The sequence below is a fragment of the Helicoverpa zea genome, chromosome 18, assembly GCF_022581195.2.
Source record: "Helicoverpa zea isolate HzStark_Cry1AcR chromosome 18, ilHelZeax1.1, whole genome shotgun sequence".
In the NCBI taxonomy this organism is placed as follows: domain Eukaryota; kingdom Metazoa; phylum Arthropoda; class Insecta; order Lepidoptera; family Noctuidae; genus Helicoverpa; species Helicoverpa zea.
Window position 1 is genome coordinate 11,049,785 of NC_061469.1, and position 24,699 is coordinate 11,074,483.

Below are 24,699 nucleotides of genomic sequence, written 5' to 3' on the forward strand. Positions count from 1 at the left end.
GTATACATATTTCCGAACAACTTCGAGAACGGCGCCGTGTATCGCAATCGGTTCCGGTAGAACATGTTCATTGAACATGACCTTGGTTTTGTCCAAGTTCATCCGTAGGCCGATGCGTAGAGAAGATTCAGCCAGGTCGTTAAGCATCTGTTGTAGGTCCTGCAGCGTTTCCGCCATGATGACGATATCGTCAGCAAATCTCAAGTGAGAGATGTATTCGCCATTGATGTTGATGCCGCGTCCTTTCCAGTTCAGCGTCTTGAACATATCCTCCATTGCATTAGTGAGTTTCGGGGAAATAACATCCCCTTGTCTCACTCCTCGATGCAACGGTATGGGCCTTGTTTGCTGATTCTGTACTTGGACGGACATTGTAGCGGCTTCGTAGAGACATCTCATCACTTGGATGTATCGCCAATCTACTTGACAACGCTGCAGGGACTCCAGAACAGACCAGATTTCAACCGAGTCAAAGGCCTTCTCATAGTCCACAAATGCTAGACACAGGGGCTGATTATACTCTTCGGTCTTCTGTATAATCTGCCGCACTGTGTGGATGTGGTCTATGGTGCCGTATCCGCTCCGAAACCCAGCCTGCTCCGGTGGTTGGAATTCGTCGAGTCTTCGCGCAAGTCGGTTCGTGATCACTCTTGAGAACAGCTTATAGACGTGGCTTAGGAGGGAAATGGGTCGATAGTTCTTCAACTGGGTTTTGTCTCCCTTTTTGAAGAACAGGACGACAACACTCCTACTCCACGCCTCTGGAGTTCTCCCTTCAAACAGGACGGCATTAAAAAGCTTCTGGAGCTCCCCCAGTACGGGCTTACCTCCTGCTTTTAAAAGCTCTGTTGTAATGCCATCCTCGCCAGGGGCTTTTCCATTTTTGAGCTGTCTCAGAGCGATCTCGATTTCGCCACTGCTGACTTCTGGCAGGTCTTCGGTGAAATGGCGTGTTAATGTGGCTCTAGAATCCTCATTTCCGGGATCAGGTCGAGATGCATGCGATGCGTATAACCGGCCATAGAAATTTTCCACTTCCGAAAGGACTGCCGGCACCGAAGAAACAACTTCTCCACTTGTTGTGGTCAGCTTCGTCAAGTGGCTTCTTCCAAGAGATTGTACGAACACCTTTGACCCCCGATTCAGCTCAATTGCTCTTTCAATGGCAAGAGTATTGGAGCACCGGAGGTCGCGTCGTACGTGCTTGTTGATCTCTTGGTTTAGAGCCCGCTTAGCTGACGAAGTGACAGGCGGGTTTTCACGTCGTTTCTTCATAAGCCCTAAAGTCTCTTCCGAAAGCTTTGATTTCTTGCCCTTACGCTGCATGTTACAGAATCTCGAACCTTCCTCCCTGAGGATCCGAACCACATATTCGTGGTTCTGGTTAACGTCTGTTGTGGTTTCCACGGCGGCAAATCGGTTCTCCAAATTTGACTGGAACGTTTCGGATCCTGTCATGTTTTGGAGCAGTGTTGGTCGGAGCCTGGCCTTCATCAGACGGAAACGCTCGGCCTTGAAGTTGATATTCAGAGAGCCTCGGACAAGTCGGTGATCGCTACCGGTATTAAACCTATTGATCACGGAGACGTCTCTGAATATGTGCCTCTTGTTCGTCATGATGAAGTCAATCTCATTTTTTGTCATAGTGTCGGGGCTTTGCCACGTCCACTTCCTTTGGGGCTGCTTTTTGAAAAAGGAACTGCTAGTTACAAAACCAGTAATATCCATTACAGAGGCAGAATGAAAGTCGCGTGTAGAATAAAACTGTGATATTAAAGTCCTTTGTAAGTAGTCCTTTAACCGACAGAGTTAAAGTTTAACCGAACGATTAGTCTTTGAGTTCTCTTGCTGGTTGGTAGCATTAAATTGTTGCCTTTCGTGCATAAAATCGAAAATATGTAAATACGGTTGTATGTACCAAATCATGGTAAGAGTTCAACAGACTATAACATGACATTAAGAGCATACATGCAGACTAAAAATCAAAGTTTTAGTCGGTGTAATACATGCCAAATAACGAATTGTTTTTATATACTACCATTTAAAACCATACTGATTTTTCAGCCCAAACATGCTAAAAGTTTGGAGTGTGATTCTAAGATGATTCACACACGATACGGTGTGTATGTACACACGATACGGTGTGTATGTACACACGATACGGTGTGTATGTACACACGATACGTCTGTGCATCAATATAACACATAGGCGGCTTAATAAATGGTTGACATTCAGTTTATATAAATATCAAATCATGACTCATCTCAAAATAAAAATCCACGCGGTATCTGTCGAAATCTACGCAAGTAGACGCCTGTGGAGGCTAAGCTAGCTGGCCTATTAAACATTAAACTCTCAACATTTATTCCCCTTCAATCCACTTAGAATCGATAAAGGAAATCGAATGTAACGCTTCAATGTTTTATGTATCACTCGATTCTCGGAGGAAGTGCTTGAATTATTCCGCGTTGAAAAGTAAGAGGTTAGTTATGGGGAAAACGGCATACTTTGTACGCTTATTCGGCAGATGTATCAAAAGAAGGGCTCTTTTTTGACCTGTGTGGAATATTTTCATAATTTATTTACTATTATCGGTATATATTTCAGCACAGACTTCTTCTACTGCAGATGAAAATGCACTAATCTCCCCGTTTGATCAAGGTCGAACTGTTTTGTAACTTTTTGGCTAATTTTATCAAAGACGTTTCATATGACAGGGTCTCGGATCCACCAATTAAACGTGCATTCCAATACACGGAGGTACTAATTACAATATGTTCACCCATCCACACACTGACCAAGCTTTGCTTAACCTTATGATCGACCCGTGCGACTGTTACTTAGAAATGAGCTCCTTCATGTAAACTAAATCACTCTCAATATTTACTAAAAAAAACTTTACAAAACATCACAAGACACTCATTAAATTTAAAAAGTTTCAAGAGGTCTCAAACTGAACGCGAAAGACTCATGTCCTATCCACAGTTCCGATAAATCAAGGACTTTTCAAACTTAGACCGATAACAAAGGTGAGGACTTTTAAAATTGATGGAAAGCATTTTGACAATGTTGACTTTGTATAATTAATTTTCTAATTTTCTGGCACTTACTTTGCTTGTGTTATTGAGATTAATTAAAAATATGGGCAGAAAGGATTATGTGAGGTGATAACGCCGCGGAAAAGTTTTTTATGCATATTTCTATTGAGAAAGAAGAAAGAAAGAACACAACATTTATTTTTGCGCAGACGCACACGTATCAAACACAATGAGAAAATAAAAAGAAAATTACAAAAATAAGATAAAAAAATACAAAAATAATAATTACTACAATACTAATGAACTTTAACTGTTTCTGTTTTATTTAAAGATCTGGATTTTTTTTAATGTTATCTCCACTAACTTATTATTAACAAAGACTGTCATTATTAATAAGTAAGTAAAGTAATTTTTTCACAACTAAAATTAAATTAAATCGTCTCAATTACATTTTCACTTAAATTTTCCCTGAAGACATAATTAACTTGGTCCAAATATTCTTATTGAGTACAAACGACGCTATAAATAAATCTCTATTATTAATATAATTGGGAACCAATAAATATATTATGAACTTTGGAAAATTGCCTAAAACCAACTTTCAACAAAGAGAAAATTAATATTCAAAATTTTCATTTAGTATTTTGGTTTATGTTAATGACCTCTGGATTGCTTTTGAGGGTAAATCCAATTAGTGTTCATAAATAGTAATATCTATTGTTATAAATATCTTCTTCATTATAATAGTATAGAAGCTGGATTTTACTTCTTCTTCTTGGCGAGTCGATGGCAACTTAAATTTTGGAGGCCCAATATTTCGCTACGCATACGGCATTGTCAGTAGCGTTATAAAGCTCATCCACTATGCAGCTGTCGGGGCATAGTGGGCAGCATAGAAGGTACCACATGGTTTGTGGTATGGCACCACACCCGCAGCTATTGTCGTCAGTGTAGCCCCAATTACATAGGTTTTCCCTGCACCTGCCTACCTGTGCACGTAGCCTGTTAAGAGACTTCCATACAGGCCACGGTTGGTTGTGACCTGGTGGAAGCCGTTCCACGGGTGGAAGGAAGTCAGGCAGAGCAAGTTCTTCCCATTGTTCGATGCGGGTCTTAGGAGCATCTTTAACTGGGGCTACACTGGCGAGGAAACTGTTCCTGCTTTTTAGTCGGCTGCGCGGTGGTCTAGCGCCATGTAGCGGATGACGTTGGTCCGTTTCTTGGCGCATTTTTTCCAGGGAGGCAGCCACGTTCCTGCGTACCGCTGGGGGTGCAATTCCGGCGAGTGGATATAGCATTTGAACCGGTGTTGGTTTGAGACAGCCTGTTATTATTCTACACGTCTCATTAAGAGCTACATCCACCCCCTTTGTGTGCGTGGAGCGACCCCAAACCGGGCAAGCATATTCACCGGCAGAAAAACATAATGCTAATCCAGTGTTACGCAGGACATTCGTTGCAGCACCCCATTTGGAGGTGGTTAGACGTCGCAGGAGGTTATTACGGCTGAACACTTTCTTCTTGACTGGACTGACTGAACTGACTGGACTGACTGACTGGACTGGCTTAACACTTTCTTCTTGGCTTGGATTTTACTAATACACAAATACTGAAAAATATTGCACTTTCAAAGTCAGCGATTTGAAAAACTCTTTCACCGCTGGTAAGCTATACTTTTCCCCGAGTAACACAGGTTAGGTACTTTATCCCAGTATGGGCAGTAGTTCCCCCGGGATGCGAGTGAAACCGCGGGAAAATAACTAGTGTGAGGATAATTAGGGAGAAATTTAAATTGCCTTTTAATATAGCCAATATCAATAAATAATTGATAGTTATAGTTTTGGTTGCAAGTTTCATTGGTCATTATACTCTGCAGCTTAACTATGTATAATCCAATTATAGTGTCTATTTCAGATGGCTACAATAGTAACTAGCTTTTGATCTAAACCTGATCCTGTGTTTAACTAATTACAGTTATCCTCAAATGCTATTAAAGTTTAGTTAATTTATTTCTATGCGGAGTAATCTCTGTGTTAGGTTAAGGGTTGTCGAATAAGACAAAAGATTACCTATTCATTGTTATTGAAATATTTTAGAAACAAAATTGTTTTATAATCAGAAAGAAGAAAGAGGATTGTTTGCTTGAACGCACTTATCTCAGGAAATTATTGCACTATTATATAGTTTCAATTACTATTGAGGGAAGCTGCAGGCCATTTCATGTCCATGTGCACAGATTACAATCCACAGGATGTGGGTGTCACCATGGATTTATCTTAACAATTAGGTATTTTTATGTAGAAGTGCCTGCCTTCCGATTTATGAACTTTTAATTTGGAGCTATGAATATGGCTTCAAATATGGTTTATGATATATCTCGTACATAATAAAATAAATGAACAAACGCTATTCCTATCTAGAAACTGACAAAAGTAGGTACTTGAAGAACTGAATGAAATAGATTAAAATAAACTCAGCTAAATCCGTAGACTGAAAAATTCACTCGACTTTCATTTGAATTTGACTTTTTACGCTGCTTCGGATTATGAGACAGACAAAAAATATAAGCTCATAGAAAGATTAAAATAAAGAACTTAATATTTTTGCTATTATTTTAGTTACAATCCGATACGAAATGCACTAATTAGAGAATAATTTATTTCGTTAAAAACTCTTATTCAAAGCTAAAAATATTTTAATCTTTTACTCTTACAAAAGCAATGTTTTACTGTTTGTTTGTACACCTAGTCAAAGAAATATCAGAAACTTTTTGAACTTTTTGACAGCCCTGACGAAGTCTCGATGAAATTCATAAATTAGTTTTAAATAATTAACTGTTTTCATTTTGTTTTGACAATGTTATATTTCTTAGTTATAATTTATGTAACTAATACTGATAAGCGAACTGACATTCATACCATAGTTATTCTTCAGTTAAAAAGTAATCAACATAATATTCTCTCCGGCATAATACAACATTATAATACCTACCAATTAGGTACTACTAACTAATTATATTATATACTTAAAAATATTTAATCCCAGCTTACTAAAAAGACTCTGTCTAAGTAAAAACATGCTTGTACAAATGACGTCACGAACGGCGCGGTGAACATATCTATTAATCAAAGGCTCTTGTTTCTGTCGGGAACAAGATTCAGGGGTCCCTATTAATAAAATACTTTTATTTTCGAAGCTCTTTACTGTCTTGGGGGTTTAGAGTACTTAAATATTTTATTTTTCAGAACTCAAACACACTGCAAACTTTTAGTCTACCAATACATAGTTTGCAAGTTAGTATGGAGTTAAATGATAGTGCATATAGTACAACTAGACAAGACAAGACTTGTGTTCGTCTGATATTGGACCGACAAGCATAGTTACCGTATTTTGTCAGGTTTTGTTTATATGGAAAAGCGTCCATTCATTGGTATTTAAAGGTGATAGGATTCGCGTTGCGTTGTTTCACTTAAATATAGCCTTACTTTATTTGTATTTAGCGTTAGTTATCTTATCAAAAGAATCTTGTAGATATCTGCTGTTTTTGCCCCTGACATTCATATCCCACATTATTTTGACAAGACTTCAACACTACTAATTAGCTCCTGTGGTAATTACCTTATATTATTATCCACTAATTTTAAGCCTGGAATCTAGAAGATTAAATTCGTTTACACATTCCTCACATTTTTGATCGTCATCCCAAATGTTACGTCAATTAATTATTTTGCAAGCTTTAAGTACTTAATAGACGACAAGATTGATGTACTTTTCTATCACAAATTCAAAAATACTAACTTTTCATTGTATAATTTATTTTGCAAATTGAAATTTATTTTTTACTTCTACTTTAATAATATCGGCTTGAAACCCAAAGGCAACAAGAGAGCAATTGTTTAATGCTCAGAATACATTTTGTATGATCTTAGGATTTAATTTACATCTCCTTTTCATACAATAAAACTACTTAAAGAAAAATTGTCACTATTAAACATCGTATTTATGTGGTGAAGCTCTTAGTGAATCAATTTGCCAGTAAAAATGTTTGCCCTATTTTGAAGTAGATATTTATATAAATAAATATTTTGTGTTCAATTAATATTAGTAATGCGTGTACTCACGTCAATAACTATGATTTTATTTTCGACGTCAGAATCAGAAATAGTCTTACCGAAGGTTATCGAATTGGTCAGGTAACCAGGTTGAATAGGTTCTGACAATCGCTCTATATAACAAGCATTGAGTTGTATGGTTAGGCTGGTTGCCGACCCCAACTATGTTGGAAAACACGGGCTGGGGATTTGTGAACCCTGGAGCCAGGGGTTAAAAGTAACAAACTGATACAAATGGTGTAAAATCGCGTTGTATTCCAGAATGAGCACAGACTAATCAACGTTGCTCATTTTGCTGAAAAAGGGCAACTAAAATGGCGCTTTGAACAAAATATTTTCAGTAATTACTAAAATCTCTAGGTTTGAGATGAAATTAAGAGATTGGTTAAGACTGAGATCACTTAAGGAGAAATCGATATCATTTTAGTATTATTTTTCATAACTGTCTTAAAACTGGAAATTCATCAATTTTCTCTGCTATAGCAGTCCTATTTAATCAAGTTATTCCCCGCGGTCTCAGGGTCAATACTAAAGAGACTTATTTGCCTATTTATTAATGAATATAGGTACCGTATATTAATTAATATCCTTAATTCTTTTATATTAATTCTTGTAAATAATGTAAAATATAAGATGTTAAATCTTCATAAAACGATTCACAAATCTTTAACTAGCACCAAAAATTCCAAAAAGCGACATTTTACAACCCCTCCAAAGCAGTTGTAATATATCAGTCTTAAGTGGAATAAAACCCGTTGCAGGGTCGCCCATTACGAGGCGTTTTCATTAAAAAACGAGCAGTGCCGTTTGTTCCCAAGTAAGTGCTCGTCAACTGTTTTAATTTGAAAAAGAGATGGATTATGAGAACGTGGATATGATAAGTCGTTAAAAGGGACGGATGTGAACTTCTATAAGGGCAGGCACAAAAGAAAATGACTTTTCTAAAGTTAGAGTAAGTATTTTTCTTTTGATAAAATGATATGCAGGTAAGTTTTGCACAAAGTGGATTAAACAATGAAGGATGAAGGATGTAAATGAATACCAAAAATTACTGACATCTAATCGATTCGTTAATTCATACGAAGCGTTATGTGGGGATTTTTAGTGTCCATATGGCATGGCATTCATTACTTCACTTCGCGCTAAGCTAAAAAAAAAATTGCTGGGGAGTTTGTTGCGCCACTTCTTCTTCCCAGCAAAACACATAGGAAATGGTGAAGGGTGGGCGTTTTGGGGGCTGTCTTTTGTAAATTTCTGACGTTCGAAAAGTGCTGTTTCGCAGGGAAGTTTGAATAAACGAATTTTGATTTTGATTTGAATCAGGAAGTAAGGGACCGATTTATTTGAGTAGTTCTCAGGAGATACATAAAACCACCGGCATAACTAACTAAAATACATACTGTACAATTATTACTGCTATATCAATTCGACAGATATAAAACCGTTTCAAATCCTCCCTATCGCTTCTGTTTGGATAGTCCGCGAATGTTTGCACTAGTTCACGTTGAGACCGTTCGTCTGTTGATCTAAGATTTGCTGGTGAACTGTTGAGGGCAGCACAAATAAATGTTTAAAAGAATTGGTGTTGTGAAAAAGTTGGTGAATTGGGCTGTAGAATCTTTTTGTATTTGATAGGTAGAACATAAAATTACAACTGCCAACGTTTAAAATCCATTCAGCCATTCGCGGATGAATAAATAACATACACAAATACACACACTTACAAACTTGCGTCTTTATAATTTTAGTGTGACTGTTTACATTTTAGTATCATAGTAAAGTGCTGTTTCATCCCGGAAAATACGCAAGACATTGTCCTACATCATTATTATCCGCGATTAAGCTATGTTTACCAACTGAACTAGAATGGCGGTGAGATTCTCACTAAATATTTGTACGTCACCGCTGTGACAAATTATATAGTACCGCTGGTATAAACCATAGGCGGTAGCGGGAATGAGGAAGGTTATTTTTCTATGACTTAAAGCTCGAGGTCTCTAAAGAGGGTCTTATTGTTTAAAATTATGTTTTTGGCTCTACGAAAGCCGCTAGTGAGAAACTGCTGAAACAAAATTTCACATTTTACTATGTCATAACAGCAAGTAACATGTAAAACTTTTCGGATATCTTATCATTAAAAAACAACTCTAAGGCCTAGCTTTATAGGTTTTCAATAAAGTGTCAGTTATCTCATAGTTAATGCTATTTACCAGATAATATCGGCCATATACTTTCAGAGAACTGCGAAACCAAAAATAGTGCATCCGTCAGACAAGTTCCTGATTGGATTACCTACATTCTTAAATTTTTTTTGCGCTAACAAGTTCCTGATTATCATTCCTACAAATTATTTGCGCTAACGTTCTTTTAATTCGCGTAATCTTCTAACTTAGACTCCATGATTGCGCAGTGTCTGCGCCAGAATAACACCATGATTGACGATGTAACACCGCTTTATGTGTTCCAAGTGGTTTTAAAAATGTGCCACAATTTATAATATCCTATGTTATTACACGGGAAGAAACGATAATGGTTTTAGTTTTATTTTGTAACTTTGAACTTTATTACTTCTACTTCTTAATATCAATATTGATTGAGTTTGTTTGCTTGTAAACTGTCGCATAATCCTTCTGTTCGTATCCCTTCTTTTGTGCCTAAATATTTTATTTGGGGTCGGCAAGTATTCTTCTTCGAGTTTCTTAAATTTTATAAAAAAAAAACTTGAGCTCCACATTATATCAGCGACAAGGCATTTAAATTCCACCACTGTTTATTTTACTTATCACTCTATAAAAAGACGAAACACTGCATAACATCTTTATCTCTCTCTTCCACAGGTGATATCAGCAATATCCGTCTTCTTCATCTGCATATCAGTCCTGTCCTTCTGCTTGAAGACGCACCCTGACCTCCGGGTGTTCAGCCACGGGACTCTGGTCAGAGAGAACGGCTCAGAGTCTCTAGAGATGCTCTGGCACGACAATGGGAAACCACATGCAGCATTCTTTTATATAGAGCTGGTGTGTAATGTGTGGTTCACTATTGAATTGCTGGTGCGATTTTTGGTAAGTATTTCCATGATATTTTTTTTATTAGTACTTGGTTAAAAAATTGTCAAAGTTATGCTATGAAATTCCATAAGCATGTTAAATTACATGTCAAAAAAATTTACGTTGGTCAGGTCATTCTTGGTCCTTTCATCTACTAATACGAGAAATCAAACAATAATTGAATATTGAAACGATATAATCGAAGATATTCACAGAGGGCACCTAAGAATATTCTCTTAAAAATGGACACTATTTAAGTGCTTCCTTAAAAGATTAAGTAATTTATTTTAGTTGATAAAAAAACAGCCACTGTCCAGTGACATTTGTTCTAAGATTAAAAAAGAAAATAAGTTTGCTTGTTTTTAATACTAATTTTAGCTATAAGCATCAATTAGAACTATAGAAAAAATTCTGATGGAGAATCTAATTAAACTTTGCAAATCAGGGCTAACTTGACTTCGCATCAATTTAATTGCCTGAATTTAAAAACTGCCTGAGTTTTAAATAAAATTTTGGTAGGTAAGTATAATTTTTAAATGACAAAAAGTGTTTCTATTACCATAACTTTACCTTACTTCGCACATATTAACGATTGCAACTATTTGCAACATATATACTGCTATAGGTGTAAAAAACGCGCCAAATTTTCATTTAAACTAAAAAGGGCATAACACGTTACCTTTCACATTAATCATTTACGACGATAAGACAAGTCTAGCAACCAGTTTTAATTACAGTCCTTCTTCAAAGTTTTTCATCTGTCTGGCATAGTGCCTGGCATAGTGCCTGGCATCAGATAATGTAGCAACTTTTGTCGCTTACTGTATGCACTCAGAATGAATTTATCGTGCTTTTCATGCGGGTACTTGGAAAAGTTTGATACAAATACCTCGGAAGTACTAGAGTGATATGTCTTTCGAGTTGAAGGAAAATCACGAGCGCTTTTATGCAATTGCAATACTTACTGCATGTGAATTTAACTCGTACTTAAAAAAATAAATTAGAACTGAATAATGTGACTATCATCACCTTCACGCTAGTTTTACTAAAGTAACGGCCAGTTTCTTCATCAAAAGTTAAAGTTAAAGTAATGTCTAAAGTAAAAGTAACGGTCAAATACGTTTTTTCAAGGCTAAAGTGACAGCAAAACTAATAGAAAAATTGAATTTGACCGTTACTTTTACTTTAGACATTACTTTGAATTTTACTTTGGCTTTAACTTTTGATGAAGAAACTGGCTGTAAGTCGCTAAAGTTTAACTTTTACTTTTGGTCATTTTCAAAACTTTTTTTTTCCACAAAATGCGCAATCCTTCACAATAGAAAAGCACCTTGTCCTGACAATATTTAACATGGACAACCTTTCCCATTACCTCCCACGGAGACTCACCATAAAAATATTTCAACTTTCAAGCCAAGTCTTCACAATTGAACAGGGGTTGCAATTAAAAATTAATTATAACCAAAGTGGCCTGTAATTGTAGCTGGGAGCCGCCACAAAGGCAGCAAGCCTTTTTGTTCGTACCCGCAATTTGTTAAAAGCTTTCTAGGAATTAATGATTCAGAGACCGAAGTTTGAAGTTCACGTGATATCAGGTAAAGTCGCGGTTGACAATAAAAAATGCGCGTGAGTGTAATGAGGACGTTTTAAGACAATGTAGTAATTATGGAAACTTAGGTAAAGTTTTCAGCCAGTTTTCAGATATACCTTTCGCATTTAAGTACAATTAATATGCCTGAGCCCACAATCTATGCTCACTTTTAATCTTAAATCAAATATTATCCGTGAATTGCAGATAAGACAATCAAGGCAGTTGGACTATCAGACAATAGGGCTATATCACACAAGAGGGCACTGAACGTAAGCGTGTCCAAACGTTCCTTTCAGGAATAAATTCAGGAGGGCTCATTGGGGATAACAATATTTTTTGATGCGGCTACACAAATCATCAAATCAAAATCAAAACATTTGTTCTTCTAAATCAAAGCTCAAATGAAAAAAAATCAAGCAGAAAACTTTCAACTTTTATTTGAACAACTGAAGTAAGTTTTTGAACGAAATAATAACATTGTTTGACCGGAGTCTCGTTAGTGGATTCAATTCACTGTTTTAGACCTCGGGGGTCCAAATAAACAAAAGTACAGTTCATTTAGATTGAGAAGTTACGAGATTTTTTGAGTTTTTTTTCTAGTAATTTTGTTGAAAATTACTTTTAAATTAATGAAGGTGACTTTTCAAAATTCAAATTACTGCCTCATAAAGCTTGTTTACAATTCATGACATAAAATGATTCAAACAATTAAGGGGTGACTTTTTTTAGACAATATTATATTCTATAGAATACCTATATTAAAAGTTAGTTAGTGGATCCATTTTTCTATTAATACCTCGACCAAAACTGAGCGCTCTCGAGCTTACGTAGGTAAATGTACTTTTGAAAGACAATGCGTATACACATTTACAGATACGAAGTATGGCTTACCTGCTGATGAGAGTATTACAAACTAGGTACATTATAAGACAATTTACTAACTTATTTACTACACAAAAACCCTTTCAGCAAGACATCATTGATTTGGCGGCAGATAGTAATATCTTACTCGACAATAGTTTGTGAGTTCAACGTTGTAAGTTTAGCGGATATCTTGCCAACTGGCTGACGCGAAACTTTGTCTTTCCCTCTCTTATCGGTATGGAGTGGTTAGTTTGAAAAATTACTGTTGAAAGAGTTTAACTGTGAATTTGCTTTTGGTCAGATATAAAAAATATATAACTTTTTCTTCTTCGTCTATTTCACATTGTTAGTGGTCGACACTATAGGTAAAACGCTTTCTCAGACTGTAAACTATTTTTACTGTACATTTCATTGATATCAGTTTTGTAGTTTTGTCATGAAAGGGCAACAGACACACAAGACTTAATTTTGCTTTTAAACTATTACTAGCTGAGTCTCAAGGAAACGGCTTCCCAAACCTAGATGAAAAGTAGACTATGTCATTTCTCAAGCTGTAGATATCTAAATATATACCAACACATATAGTATGTCCACCACCGCAACATACATAGTAAGATAAATCAAGTGGCAGCTTTTCATAAACCCTAGGAAATTTAAGGATTCAAGATATCTAACCAAACCTTCCTAACGATTATAATTTTGGTAACTAAGTAGGTATATTATACCTACCACTCAATGTATCAATTACATTTGAATTAGCGTGTGTATTGCGGTTTCGCATAGCAAATCATTAGTCATTATCAATTCAGTGGATAGTTATTATCCAGATCTTATTAATTATGTGTGTTAAATCAAGGTGATACCTTGGTACATCAGTGTATCAAGTAAATGATCTCAAATACAAACGGAAAGCAATTATCCTTGTTAGTAATTCTTACTATGTTTTTTTCAATATAATAAATGCAAAAGAATGTTTGTCCGTCTTTCTGTCGCGCTTTCATACAAAAACTACTAAACAGACTAGAAAAATATTTGGTACAGAGAGTCTAGAATCTTAGAAAGGACTTATAAATACAATTACCCAGATGCGCGAAGCAGTTATTATAACATACTAGCTGGTGCCCGCGACTTCGTCTGCGCAGGTTTAGTATTTCGAACAATATGCTTACAAATTGTAGCCTATGTGTTATTCTGATGTATAAGCTATATTATTGTAAAGTTTCATTAAAATCCATTCAGTAGTTTTTGCGTGAAAGAGTAACAAACATCCATACATCCATACATACAAACTTTCGCGTTTATAATATTAGTAGGATAATACCACTTGTAAAACGGTCGTCAAACAGACCAATATTTGGTACTATTATATCTTAACAATGTGAAGCAAGTTTCAATGGAAGTTGAGTCACTTGGTATAACTTAGTTGGCAACTTAACATGTCGCTTGAACCGCACATAACTTAGTTGTGTCAAGTCAAACATCGGTTACGTCATAGTATTCACTTAGTTTTGATTAAGACGGTACCTTGTACCTTCAAGTTACGAGTCTTGTGTCTAAGTATTTTAGGGTAGTAAGGTTTCTATATAATAATGCTTACGATATGATATAGTGCCAAATTATGTAGATTAAGTTACGAATACATATGCTGTTAGAAAAGTAGTTAGAGTTACGCTATTACATTTTATTAAAATTAGTTACTTTAAAAATCCTTATTTTTATTTAAATCGATCTTTTTTGTGTACTCAATACTCAACCCATATAATATGGTACAGTTAACTCATGGTCATGTCCAAAGATAACGTTTTTCTACTAGTTTCATGCATTGCAAAATATACCACCATCTCCATAAAAAGAAGTGACCTTTCTATTATACCTTATACTGACCTCCCCAGTTCCCTAATACTTATTACATCTTTAATACCTATAGGCCACAATGCCCTAATAATTCCCCCACATCATAATCCTGGTAGTTCGTGACCAGACTGTAATGTGATCTTATTATACCTGATCAAGAAAATGAAATGATGTTATAGCTAAGTATTATTTGCATTGACAGTGAAAACGTAATGTAATTCAATTAATTAATATTTAAAAAACTAAACTAACTGGGTTGAGGAGGTCAGATAGGCAGTCGCTTCTTGTAAAGCACTGGTACTCAGCTGAATCCGGTTAGACTGGAAGCCGACCCCAACATGATTGGGAAAAGGCTCGGAGGATGAAAATATTTAAAAAACGTTACCATACAAGGATTTCAGATCCAATTTCTATTTTCATTTTACACGTATTCGACGAAGTGAATTTCTCAATCTCGACAAAGATTGTGTAATTTAAAAGTATTAGTTTTAAATTAATGTTTTACCTATGCAGACTTCAAATCACTTTTCCCTAGCTAAACGTTTAAAAAGAATGAACGTTGAATTATCAGCCTACTTTTAACTTTTGACCTTCAAAAAGCATACGAAACTACAAAACATTACAAAGATATATCCTATCACCAGTACTTATGTACACCCTTTCCTTTCCAAACTCAAAGACCATTACTTCCAAGTCAGTCACATCAAAAGACTACGATTCTTTTGACTACAAGCTTTATAACAAATATGATTTGTCAGACATTCCTTCAGAAACCAGAACGCGGAAATAACGAGCCTCTGTTAGATATCTTGTGTTGTGTGAATAATTCTTGTTTGTCTGATGTAGCTGGGTTTTTGAAAGGGGTGATAAGTGGATGGTAGCGTTTTTGCGTCTTTGCGAAAGTTAGGCAGATGATGATCACGGTGGCTCGGTGTATAATGATAACTAGGCGCGGGGCTTTCTAATGGGCTAATTACACGTAACGAGTCCAGTGGCGAGACAGTAACACGATACTCGCTCGGCGCTCGGCCTAGCAAACAAACTGTACTTCTATTGACTCTCTCGCCATTCTGCTCGGCGTCACTCGTCACTCGTCAAAATGTTCAATTGTACCGAGCACCCGGCCAACGGCATTGACTCGCCACTGTAGTCGGTACGTGTAGTTAGCCCATAAATCACTGAGGAACTCGGCATGGCCAAATGGTCACTCAACCACGGACCGACAGCAACGAGATCTTATGATATATCAATATGTGGCCGAAGCTCCAATTCACCGATAAGAGAAGCGTCCGTAACTGTGTATTTCAACAATTGAACGTGAAAATACATATTAAAAAGTTGCTTTATGTTGTCGGTGAACTAGGCCTTAACCATTTGACTTGAAAGTCATAATGAATAAGTACTTTGAACAGAATAATATATCTACAACCAAATATTTTAACTAACTAACATTATTGTAGGTACTACAAATCAGCAGTCAGACTAGCTCTTTACTTAAAGACCAGCTTAAGACAAGGATAAGTGCCTTCAGATCTCTCAAAGTCTCTCAAAGGGTAAATCTCAAACCAAAAGCAAGTCAGCAATTAATAAGAAACAAATAAATTAACTCCGAGTGTAACTCATCTTGTTTATTTTGTTACAAGTTATTTTTTCTCGTTTCTTCTTAATTTACGGCATTTTAATTGGTTGAGTTGTTGCTTGAGGAAAAATCGGGTGCTTGTTATTTTCTTTGTAAGGATGTTTTTTTGGATGTCAGTTATAATTTTAAGGATCTATCGAATTGGTGTGATTCTTGGTGCAATATACAAAAAAAAAACCTAAGAATATTAAGCGTTCTTATGAAATTAATATAATTGTCAAAAAATCGGTTCAAATATAACATAGGGTACTGTTTTAGTGAATATTGACTTCCTCCTAAAGTTCTTGTAATACGGAACCTTTGTTCGAACCCGACTATTTCTACAACGTCTACAAAAGTGAACATCACCCTTTGTAGCCATCCATTTGATAAAAAATAAAATCTACTTAGAGCAAAGAAAAGTGCAGCAGTGAAAGGAACTATTAAACGTTACCTTTAGGGCACCTACGCATTATGCGGTTAGCCGGAATGCGGTCAGCCGTCCGGCTAACCGTAGGAAACGGTTGCGCTTGCGGTTAGCCGGGTGGCGGATAGCCGCAACTCCAACCGGAAAGTGCGTTTAGAAACCGTAGTGGTTTGCGGTTGGTTTTTATCGGAATATTCTGCGGATTTAGTATTCCAGATTGCTGGCCTATTTTGTATCTCGATTATAATTTTTTCGGTAACGAAATCCATATTAATAAAGTATCAGTTAAATGCGCGAATGTTGGTGAACACGTTTACCGTCAATGGCGGGCAACCGCAAACTAGCATATCCGCGTAGTGTGTATGGCGACCGTCCGGCTGGCCGCCGGTCGGGCCGCAGCGCTCAGAACGACCGGAGCGGTCGGGCGGCAGCCGCGTCGTAGTGCGAATGAAAACTACATTCTCGTACAAATTTTTTATTGCGGTCAGCCGCACGGCTGACCGCAGTCCGGCTAACCGCATAATGCGTAGGTGCCCTTAGAGTAGTCGCACACTGCAAACTTATAGTTGGCCGATAGTTTGTTTGAGCCCGTAAATCAGTATGAAGATGAATGGTAGTACGCACATTACAAAGATCAGGTATTTAGCCGGTATCAGACCGACCGAAAACTTTGATTAAAATCAAGATTTTCATTTGTTTGTTTGATTTTCAACTGTAGGGCTGGCTGTTACTACTGTTGACCCGGTGGTTGGAAAATATTTTTTTTTTTAGAAAGTCGTGAATGCAATCAAAATTTTTAGTCGGTCTGATACCGGACGAAATACCTGATCGTTGTTATGTTGGGGTCGGCTTCCACTCTCACCAGATTCAACTGATGTTTTGCAAGAAGCCATTGCCCATCTGACCATATTGTCCATATAATATCAATGTCAATACAATAAACTAATATTCTATTAAATTTTTCTTCTTCTCAACCCAGTAACAAGGGCAACCCAGTATTACTTGGCAAGACTGTGACATGTGTACTTCCATCTTCATACAATCAACTATTGGCCGACTAAAAGTTTATAGTGTGGGCTTACTCTTAGTCTACAGTATAGAGCTACTCTTAAATCTCTCAGTTGAAGGTACAGTCGCGAACAGAACGGAAGCAATTAATGATACGAAATTGACTGTAACTTCCAACAGTCTGTTCATTTTGTTGGAAATATTTCTTCCACTTGTTGTTTTTAAGTGAGTTCGGTAGGTTTTCGAAGATGTTTCCCTTGATTTTTTGTTTTAATAAGTATGAGGAAGTTTGTTTGAAGTTTGCGTAACTTGCGAAGCGTGAAGGAAAATTATGATTTCTGTTTAAATTGGCTATTAAGGATTTTTATGTAAATTGACTGTTATGTAATGAATTGAAATTGTTTTTGTGTGTTTCGGATGGCACGTTAAACTGTAGGTCCCGGCTGTCGTTGAACATCGGGTAGTCAGAAGCCAATAAGTCTGACACCAGTCTAACTAAGGGGTATCGGGTTGCCCGGGTAACTGGGTTGAGGAGGTCAGATAGGCAGTCGCTTCTTGTAAAGCACTGGTACTCAGCTAAATCCGGTTAGACTGGAAGCCAACCCCAACATGATTGGGAAAAAGGCTCGGAGGATGATGATGTAATGAATTGAAATGTGCTATAATATACCAGATTATTTATACCTATGTATACTTATAGAACTCAATCTTTCTCTTGTTGAGAGGAGACCAGTGCCCAGCAGTGGAATAATAAAAAAAGCTGATGGTGAAGTATTATAATTGACTTCTTTCTTAGAGCCTTTCAAGAGTTTCGACGGCACGCCCATTCACGGTCCACTATTGGGCACAATTTCTCCTAACTAAAATAACAAAACACTATATAACAAGCAAAATTACGTACCTATAAATAAGCTTTAAATGAAGTATTAATTAATCACCAAAAAGTTAAATTGGTATCAACAATCGATATTAAAGTATCAGTTCTGTTAACTCGATACTTCCGTAACTCGATTATGTTTCAGGATTAAGCTGTTGTTTCGAATACAAAGTTAATTGAATACGTCGACGGTATGTGGTAATTATTGATAAAGTAATTAAAGGATTAATAGAATTATTCTCTTTGTGGTAAAGTTAGGAATTTCTATTATGTAAACTGGTGTTAGATAAAGGATCCGATACTACTAAAAATATTTAAAATTATTTGACTGTTAAGTGGAAGCTATATCCCGGTGACAATATTATGTTACTTTTATCCAGGTACCTTGGGGAAGATGATCCCCCGGAACATAGATGAAACCGGGAGAAACATGATTTGGAATAAGATTTATAGAATTTCTGAATCGTTATTCTTCGATATTTTGCCAATAATACACCTTAATAACTATTTATATAAAATATAATTGGAACCGCATTTTTTTTATTATATGAGTACAAAAAAGGAATATGCAAAGATAGTTCTTTCGCAATAATTTTAATATAAAAAGCAGTAATAGCATTACGAAATATACAACTGATATACTGACATCCTTGTACCTTCGTAATGAGATATACTCATTTTCCTCGTTACGTTGATTAAATAAAACTGAATCACATAAACGTATAAAGCGAAAAATCAATTTATTCTGAACATTTCTTCACAATCAAAGAGAATTCTGATTTACATTCTTTTGTGCAATCATATTTCTACAGAATAATATTACGGTAAACGGACTTGAATATTTACGAATACTTTTATGGCGAGAAATTAATATTGATATAAATTTTATTAAACAAATTGCTTGTAAATTCCTCGTCAATTTTGATATATTCATCCTCACATAGTCATACATCCTCAGTAGGGTTTAACTTATTACTATCAACTATACACCTAGACTTCTTTCTGAGAGATTTGTAAGCACTCAATAAAGATTAACAATCTTCTTCTAAAACAGAAATGAAATGATCGTTAATTGCGCTTGCTCAAAGTGGATCGACAGCTTTAGACGTTAAAGTCCCAGTTTATTCAATATTTTCATTCACCTTTACTGGAAGACGACTTAACAAAAATTACTCTGGTACTTGCCTGTCTTAGAATGAAACCGGAGCACTCGTACTTAAGAGACTCATGCTTTATCCACTAGGCCACCACGACTCAGCCTAATACAGTGCGGAAAACCCAAAACATTAAACACCCATACGTATATAAATCCTGTATTTAAATATTAAAATGTTCTCTAACTGGAGCAATTTGCTATCTCCGTCCATTTTCTGAACACACAATCTACTAAATTATAAGTACTACTTATCCCCAAGTTCGGTACAAGATGCATATTTCAAATGCGGAGTTTTGCTAAATAACTTATGAAAACTCAAGTTTTCCGCCTATAGTGAAGTTTCTTATTTGATGCGGTGCAAGTTAGGAGCGGTTTGAATTTGGAGACTTAATTTATAATGTAAGAGTTTTAGTTATTTGGAAGGAGTTAAGGCTTTTGTATTAGATTTATTTAAATTTATAATGTTGGGATTCAATAATATCTTAAATAGCCTAACCCACTGCTTCACCCATGTTTCTAATTAACTACTTCCCGGTGATGAAAGACTAGCCATTTCCCAGCGGTTCTACCCCGTCCCGTGAGAACTACTGCCCGTACCGGATTAAAATATAGCCTAAGTTACCCGGGAAAAATGTATCATTCCAACAGTGAAAAACATTTTCAAATCGGCTTAGTCGTTTCGGAGCATTTAGGGTAGAAACAATTACATTGTATTAACTAGTACTAACAATTTTCATCAAAAATCCATTACCCCAGCTAGAATATCCTTAAAAAAAATTTTATTCATTTTTTTTATATTAGTATTTTCTTTAATCTTGTACCCCACACAGAAGCAGCTGGCGGAAAGCTCTGGGGGCCGTAATTTAATTATGATATTAAAGCATTTTCCTGCGGTGACATACTAACGGCAATTTAAAGGACTGCTTTATTTGTTTATTGTGTTTTTTTTTCTTTAATTTTTTGAGGGAAAATGGAGGGAATTTTTTTTTCAGAATTTTGTGTTGTGAGTTGAAGATTAGTTAATATGCGTTTGCTGTTCGTTTAAGACAAATATAATAAGATGTAATAAATATGGTCTAACGGCCAGTTTTTTCATCAAAAGTAAAAGTCAAAGTAATGTCTAAAGTAAAAGTAACGGTCAAATTCGTTTTTTCAAGGCTAAAGTGACAGCAAAACTAATAGAAAAAATGAATTTGACTACCGTTACTTTTACTGTAGACATTACTTTGACTTTTACTTTGGCTTTTACTTTTGATGAAGAAACTGGCTGTAAGTGTGTTAATCGAAGTTTGGTCCTATATAGAGCATCATTGTTTGATAGCAAGATTAACACTGACCTATCAATAAAATGATCCTTAACAACACCGAAACTTTTGAAATTAACAATCCAGTTTATTTTGCAAAGGTTTTTTTTATGTTTAAATGAAAATGATTTTTTATAGAATTTGGATAGACAATACAATATTTCACTTTTGCAACCGCGTCATTATTCTACTCAATTTAAACCCTGTCATTCATATTTTGCAATAGGTACCTACACAATATTATGCCTATGAAACAATTCATCTATTATGATGTAGTGGTTAGCCACAAATTAGCCTAAGGGCAATGAAACGCTCGCTTTGCTTGTACAATGTACAATGATCAGAACCAATAGCAATATGGTCAACAAAACAGTTAGATTTTTAAACATGTTGCTGTTATTGTTGTATTAATGCTCAATCCTTCTCCCTGTGAGAGGAGGCCTGTGCCCAGCAGTGGGACGATAAAAAAGGCTGTAACTGTAACTGCTGTTATTGTTTATTTTATTTTTTTATGGATATTGTTGACTGACAATAAAAAAGTTTTTAACTATATTAATTTACCTATTACATGTTCAGTTGGTAACTGACATGTTTCATATACAAAAAAAAATACAACATTTTTACTGACTGTAGGTACTTCCAAAAATTGATATTTGTCCTTTAAAAATATACAAAAATCCAACTTGAGAACCTCCTCCTTTTTGAGAATTTTTAAAAATATAAATTTATTAAATATTAATTCATTATTTAACACAGACCCCAATTAACTTGCGCTCACTACTTTAAATAACTAACCTTGAAATACCCACTACACTACATTTCATTTGAAGGTAACCCTCATTTGCTACCCCTAGGCAAAGTTTCACCTAGAAACATTTCTAGTGATAAATTCTCCTAGCTCGAGAACTTCTAGCGTCAATTTTGAGGCAGAAATAATGTACTATTTTGTATTGCAAATGGACTTGCAATTTGTCGAGATTGTGGTATAAGTAGGATAATACATATTCATATGAATAAGAAAATTGTAAGCGACGGTACTATATTTTGAAAGAATATAATGACTTTTCTTGTTGTTCTTAATTTTTGTGTAAATGAGGAAAATTGATGTTTATTTTTGTTTATATTGTAATATTTTTACAACTTCTCTGCGGTCGCAAATCATTTGTATTAGTACGATTTGGTATCGAACAAAATAGGTGAACGAAATACAAATAGGTACGTGGTTTTGTCAAACATATTAAGAAAATGAGGTTTTAAAAATGATTTGAGCTCTGAAGAGAAAAAGAGGCATATCAAGTTTAAAACCTAGACCCTAGCATCTCACCATTAGATACCCTACGATTGAACAAGGGTCACTTCTTGCTTGTTCAACTGGCCAATTAGATCTCCGCAATTTATAACCCAGGTTTCTAACAATGTTTTCCTTCACCGTCCTCTACTGTAATACATCAGCAATATTAGACCAGTTCTAGCTGCAGATTATTCATAAGATAACACATATGTAAGCCCACAATTAACAATACATGAATTATTCAAATCCGAATGAAATGGGTACCCTTCAAGCCACTCAAGCGTTAGGCCTTTTCATTTCCAAATTATCTACATGTAAATTGTACTTTTTGAGATATTCATGTTTTATTGTAAATGGTATTAAATTTTATCGTTCTACTGATTCTTGGTTTGTTCATTTTTGAGGGAGCTTTATATTTGATTGTATAAATGAAATGGTTTTATTTTTTCATTTCACGACTTTCGGTAATAGGTTTTCTGATCGTTTCATTCTTGTGGTACTAGGCATTGTATACCTGATCAAAAAACTTACTGTGACAGCATGTATGGTATTATATTGGATCCTGTCTTTTTTTCGAACTTATCTGAACTTTTTCCGATACAAAAATAAACTAGCGAGAAAGGTGCTACCATCTGGCCAATAGGCTGTGATTAGAATGTGGATTTAGGTTTTTTACTATATAAAAAAGAAAACAGGTCATCCCTGTCTTGTCAAAAGATAAAGGCCAATATTATGTTAAGACAAACCAGATATACTTGTGAAAATCTGATTATTTGCGAAGAAAAACAGGTGACAGTTGTTCGCTGTAATGTTAATTACAAGTCCATACTCTGTTACCTTTTGCGGAATAAATAAGTTTTATAATACAGCTGTTGTTTCTGTTTGTTTGTGTGAGGTTTCCCTGAGGAAACTTTTGTGTTCTACTTCAAGGATTTCTTGTTTTAGAATGCCAGTTACAGTAACAAGAGAAAAATACTGGAGTTGTTTTTTGTAGGCATTGCAACATTGCAACGACTGGAAGGTTGAAATGTAATTTTCATTCATTTATTTTATTTTACTGATTCAACAAACACTTAACATTGTATATGAATGTTTTAGTTTCTATATAAAAGGTAATCTTAATCTTATAACAATTAACTGACCACACAATGTGTCACAATGTGTTTGTATTTTGTATATTTATTTCATAAAAACTACAAAAGAAAATGTTTTCTCGAAAGAAAATCAATCAGTGAAATGAAATTAACATAAACAAAGTTATTTACAATTCATATATTTCAAACACAAAAACCTAAAAAAGGCTGGCACAGGTAAAAACCCTAAAATAACAACTCGTTTTAAAAACCAAACAATTTATTAAAATGTACAAAGCAATAAAACTAGGAGCAAAGTAACGAGTTTACAGCGAAGTCTAAAAACAGAATTTTCTAGAAATAAAATTTGGAAAATAGATTTTAAAAGGTCAAAGTATTTTGGTTAGGTCGTAAAACCTGCGAAAATGTTTACACAAAGTTTGGAGCAGTGTATGATATTATATCTCTTATGACGTACTATATACGATTTTTTTTATTCTACATATATTCATAAAAGTTTATAAGTAAGTATCTAATCAAAGTCGAAACGTTGTTGTCACGCCTTGAGTTACAAAAAATAACAGATCTGTAGACTGGCCATGTAAGGCTCTAGACTTTACAAGTTTCTTAGTTGTATCTCAAAAAGAGCGACATGAAATCAAAACTTTGGTGTGATTTGCTGTTATGAACTGTTTTCTTATAAAACCTTATATTCCAGACCGTGAGTTTTACCTTAAAAATAATATTACATAAGTGAAATAATCTCCAGTAATAAGTAGGTATAGAATGAGAAAAGGTCATATTGACAGTCTTTTAGATACAGGATCACCGAATCAACGGGTTTTCTCCCATAAAATTTAAGGTGTGGTTCCATTCTCGCGGATTAGTCGTCGTATGCAGGGTATCAGTGTAAACCGGGATTTGGGGAGTTATTTTGTAGGACAAATTACAGTTTTACGTTTGTTTGTTTTACATTCTTGTTTTTTGGTATGTTAATTAAAATTCTTGTCCATAGAAAATGGCGCTGCACCGTCGGTATAAACGAAATTTTTGTAACTGTTTTAGTATAAAATTAAATATAATTTTCGTATCATTGACTTTTTTAGCCCCTTTTTTAAATAAAGTTAACTTATAGCTAAAACTATAAAATGAAATTGTCAAAATGTGAATATGCTAATTATATGCACACTCTGTATGTTTAAAATTGTCAAACTTTATTCTGAATCCAAATTCTAGTTCTGTCATTAGCAAAAATACAGAATTTCAAATAACGCGAGAAAGTTTTACTTGCACATTAAAATCATTGCGCTTTCATCCTGCATGTTATAAACGGGAAATATAAATGACACAGAGTACGTAACTAAAGCTCATCACACACTACCAAGTGATATACTTGCAGTGTGGAGCAAAATAGTGTTTAAATACCTAAAAAAAT

The 24,699-nt window shown here is 35.3% G+C and overlaps 1 protein-coding gene across 1 annotated transcript in view; it reads left to right on the forward strand.

Annotated features, from left to right (window-relative positions):
- The window catches only part of LOC124639151 (potassium voltage-gated channel protein Shaw-like), a 187,563-nt gene that overhangs the window by 96,353 nt on the left and 66,511 nt on the right, over positions 1 to 24,699 (forward strand). Inside the window, exon 4 of the mRNA XM_047176387.1 lies at positions 9,989 to 10,216. Within this exon, the coding sequence (XP_047032343.1) occupies positions 9,989 to 10,216 (228 nt within the window). The remainder of the gene's footprint in view (positions 1 to 9,988; positions 10,217 to 24,699) is intronic.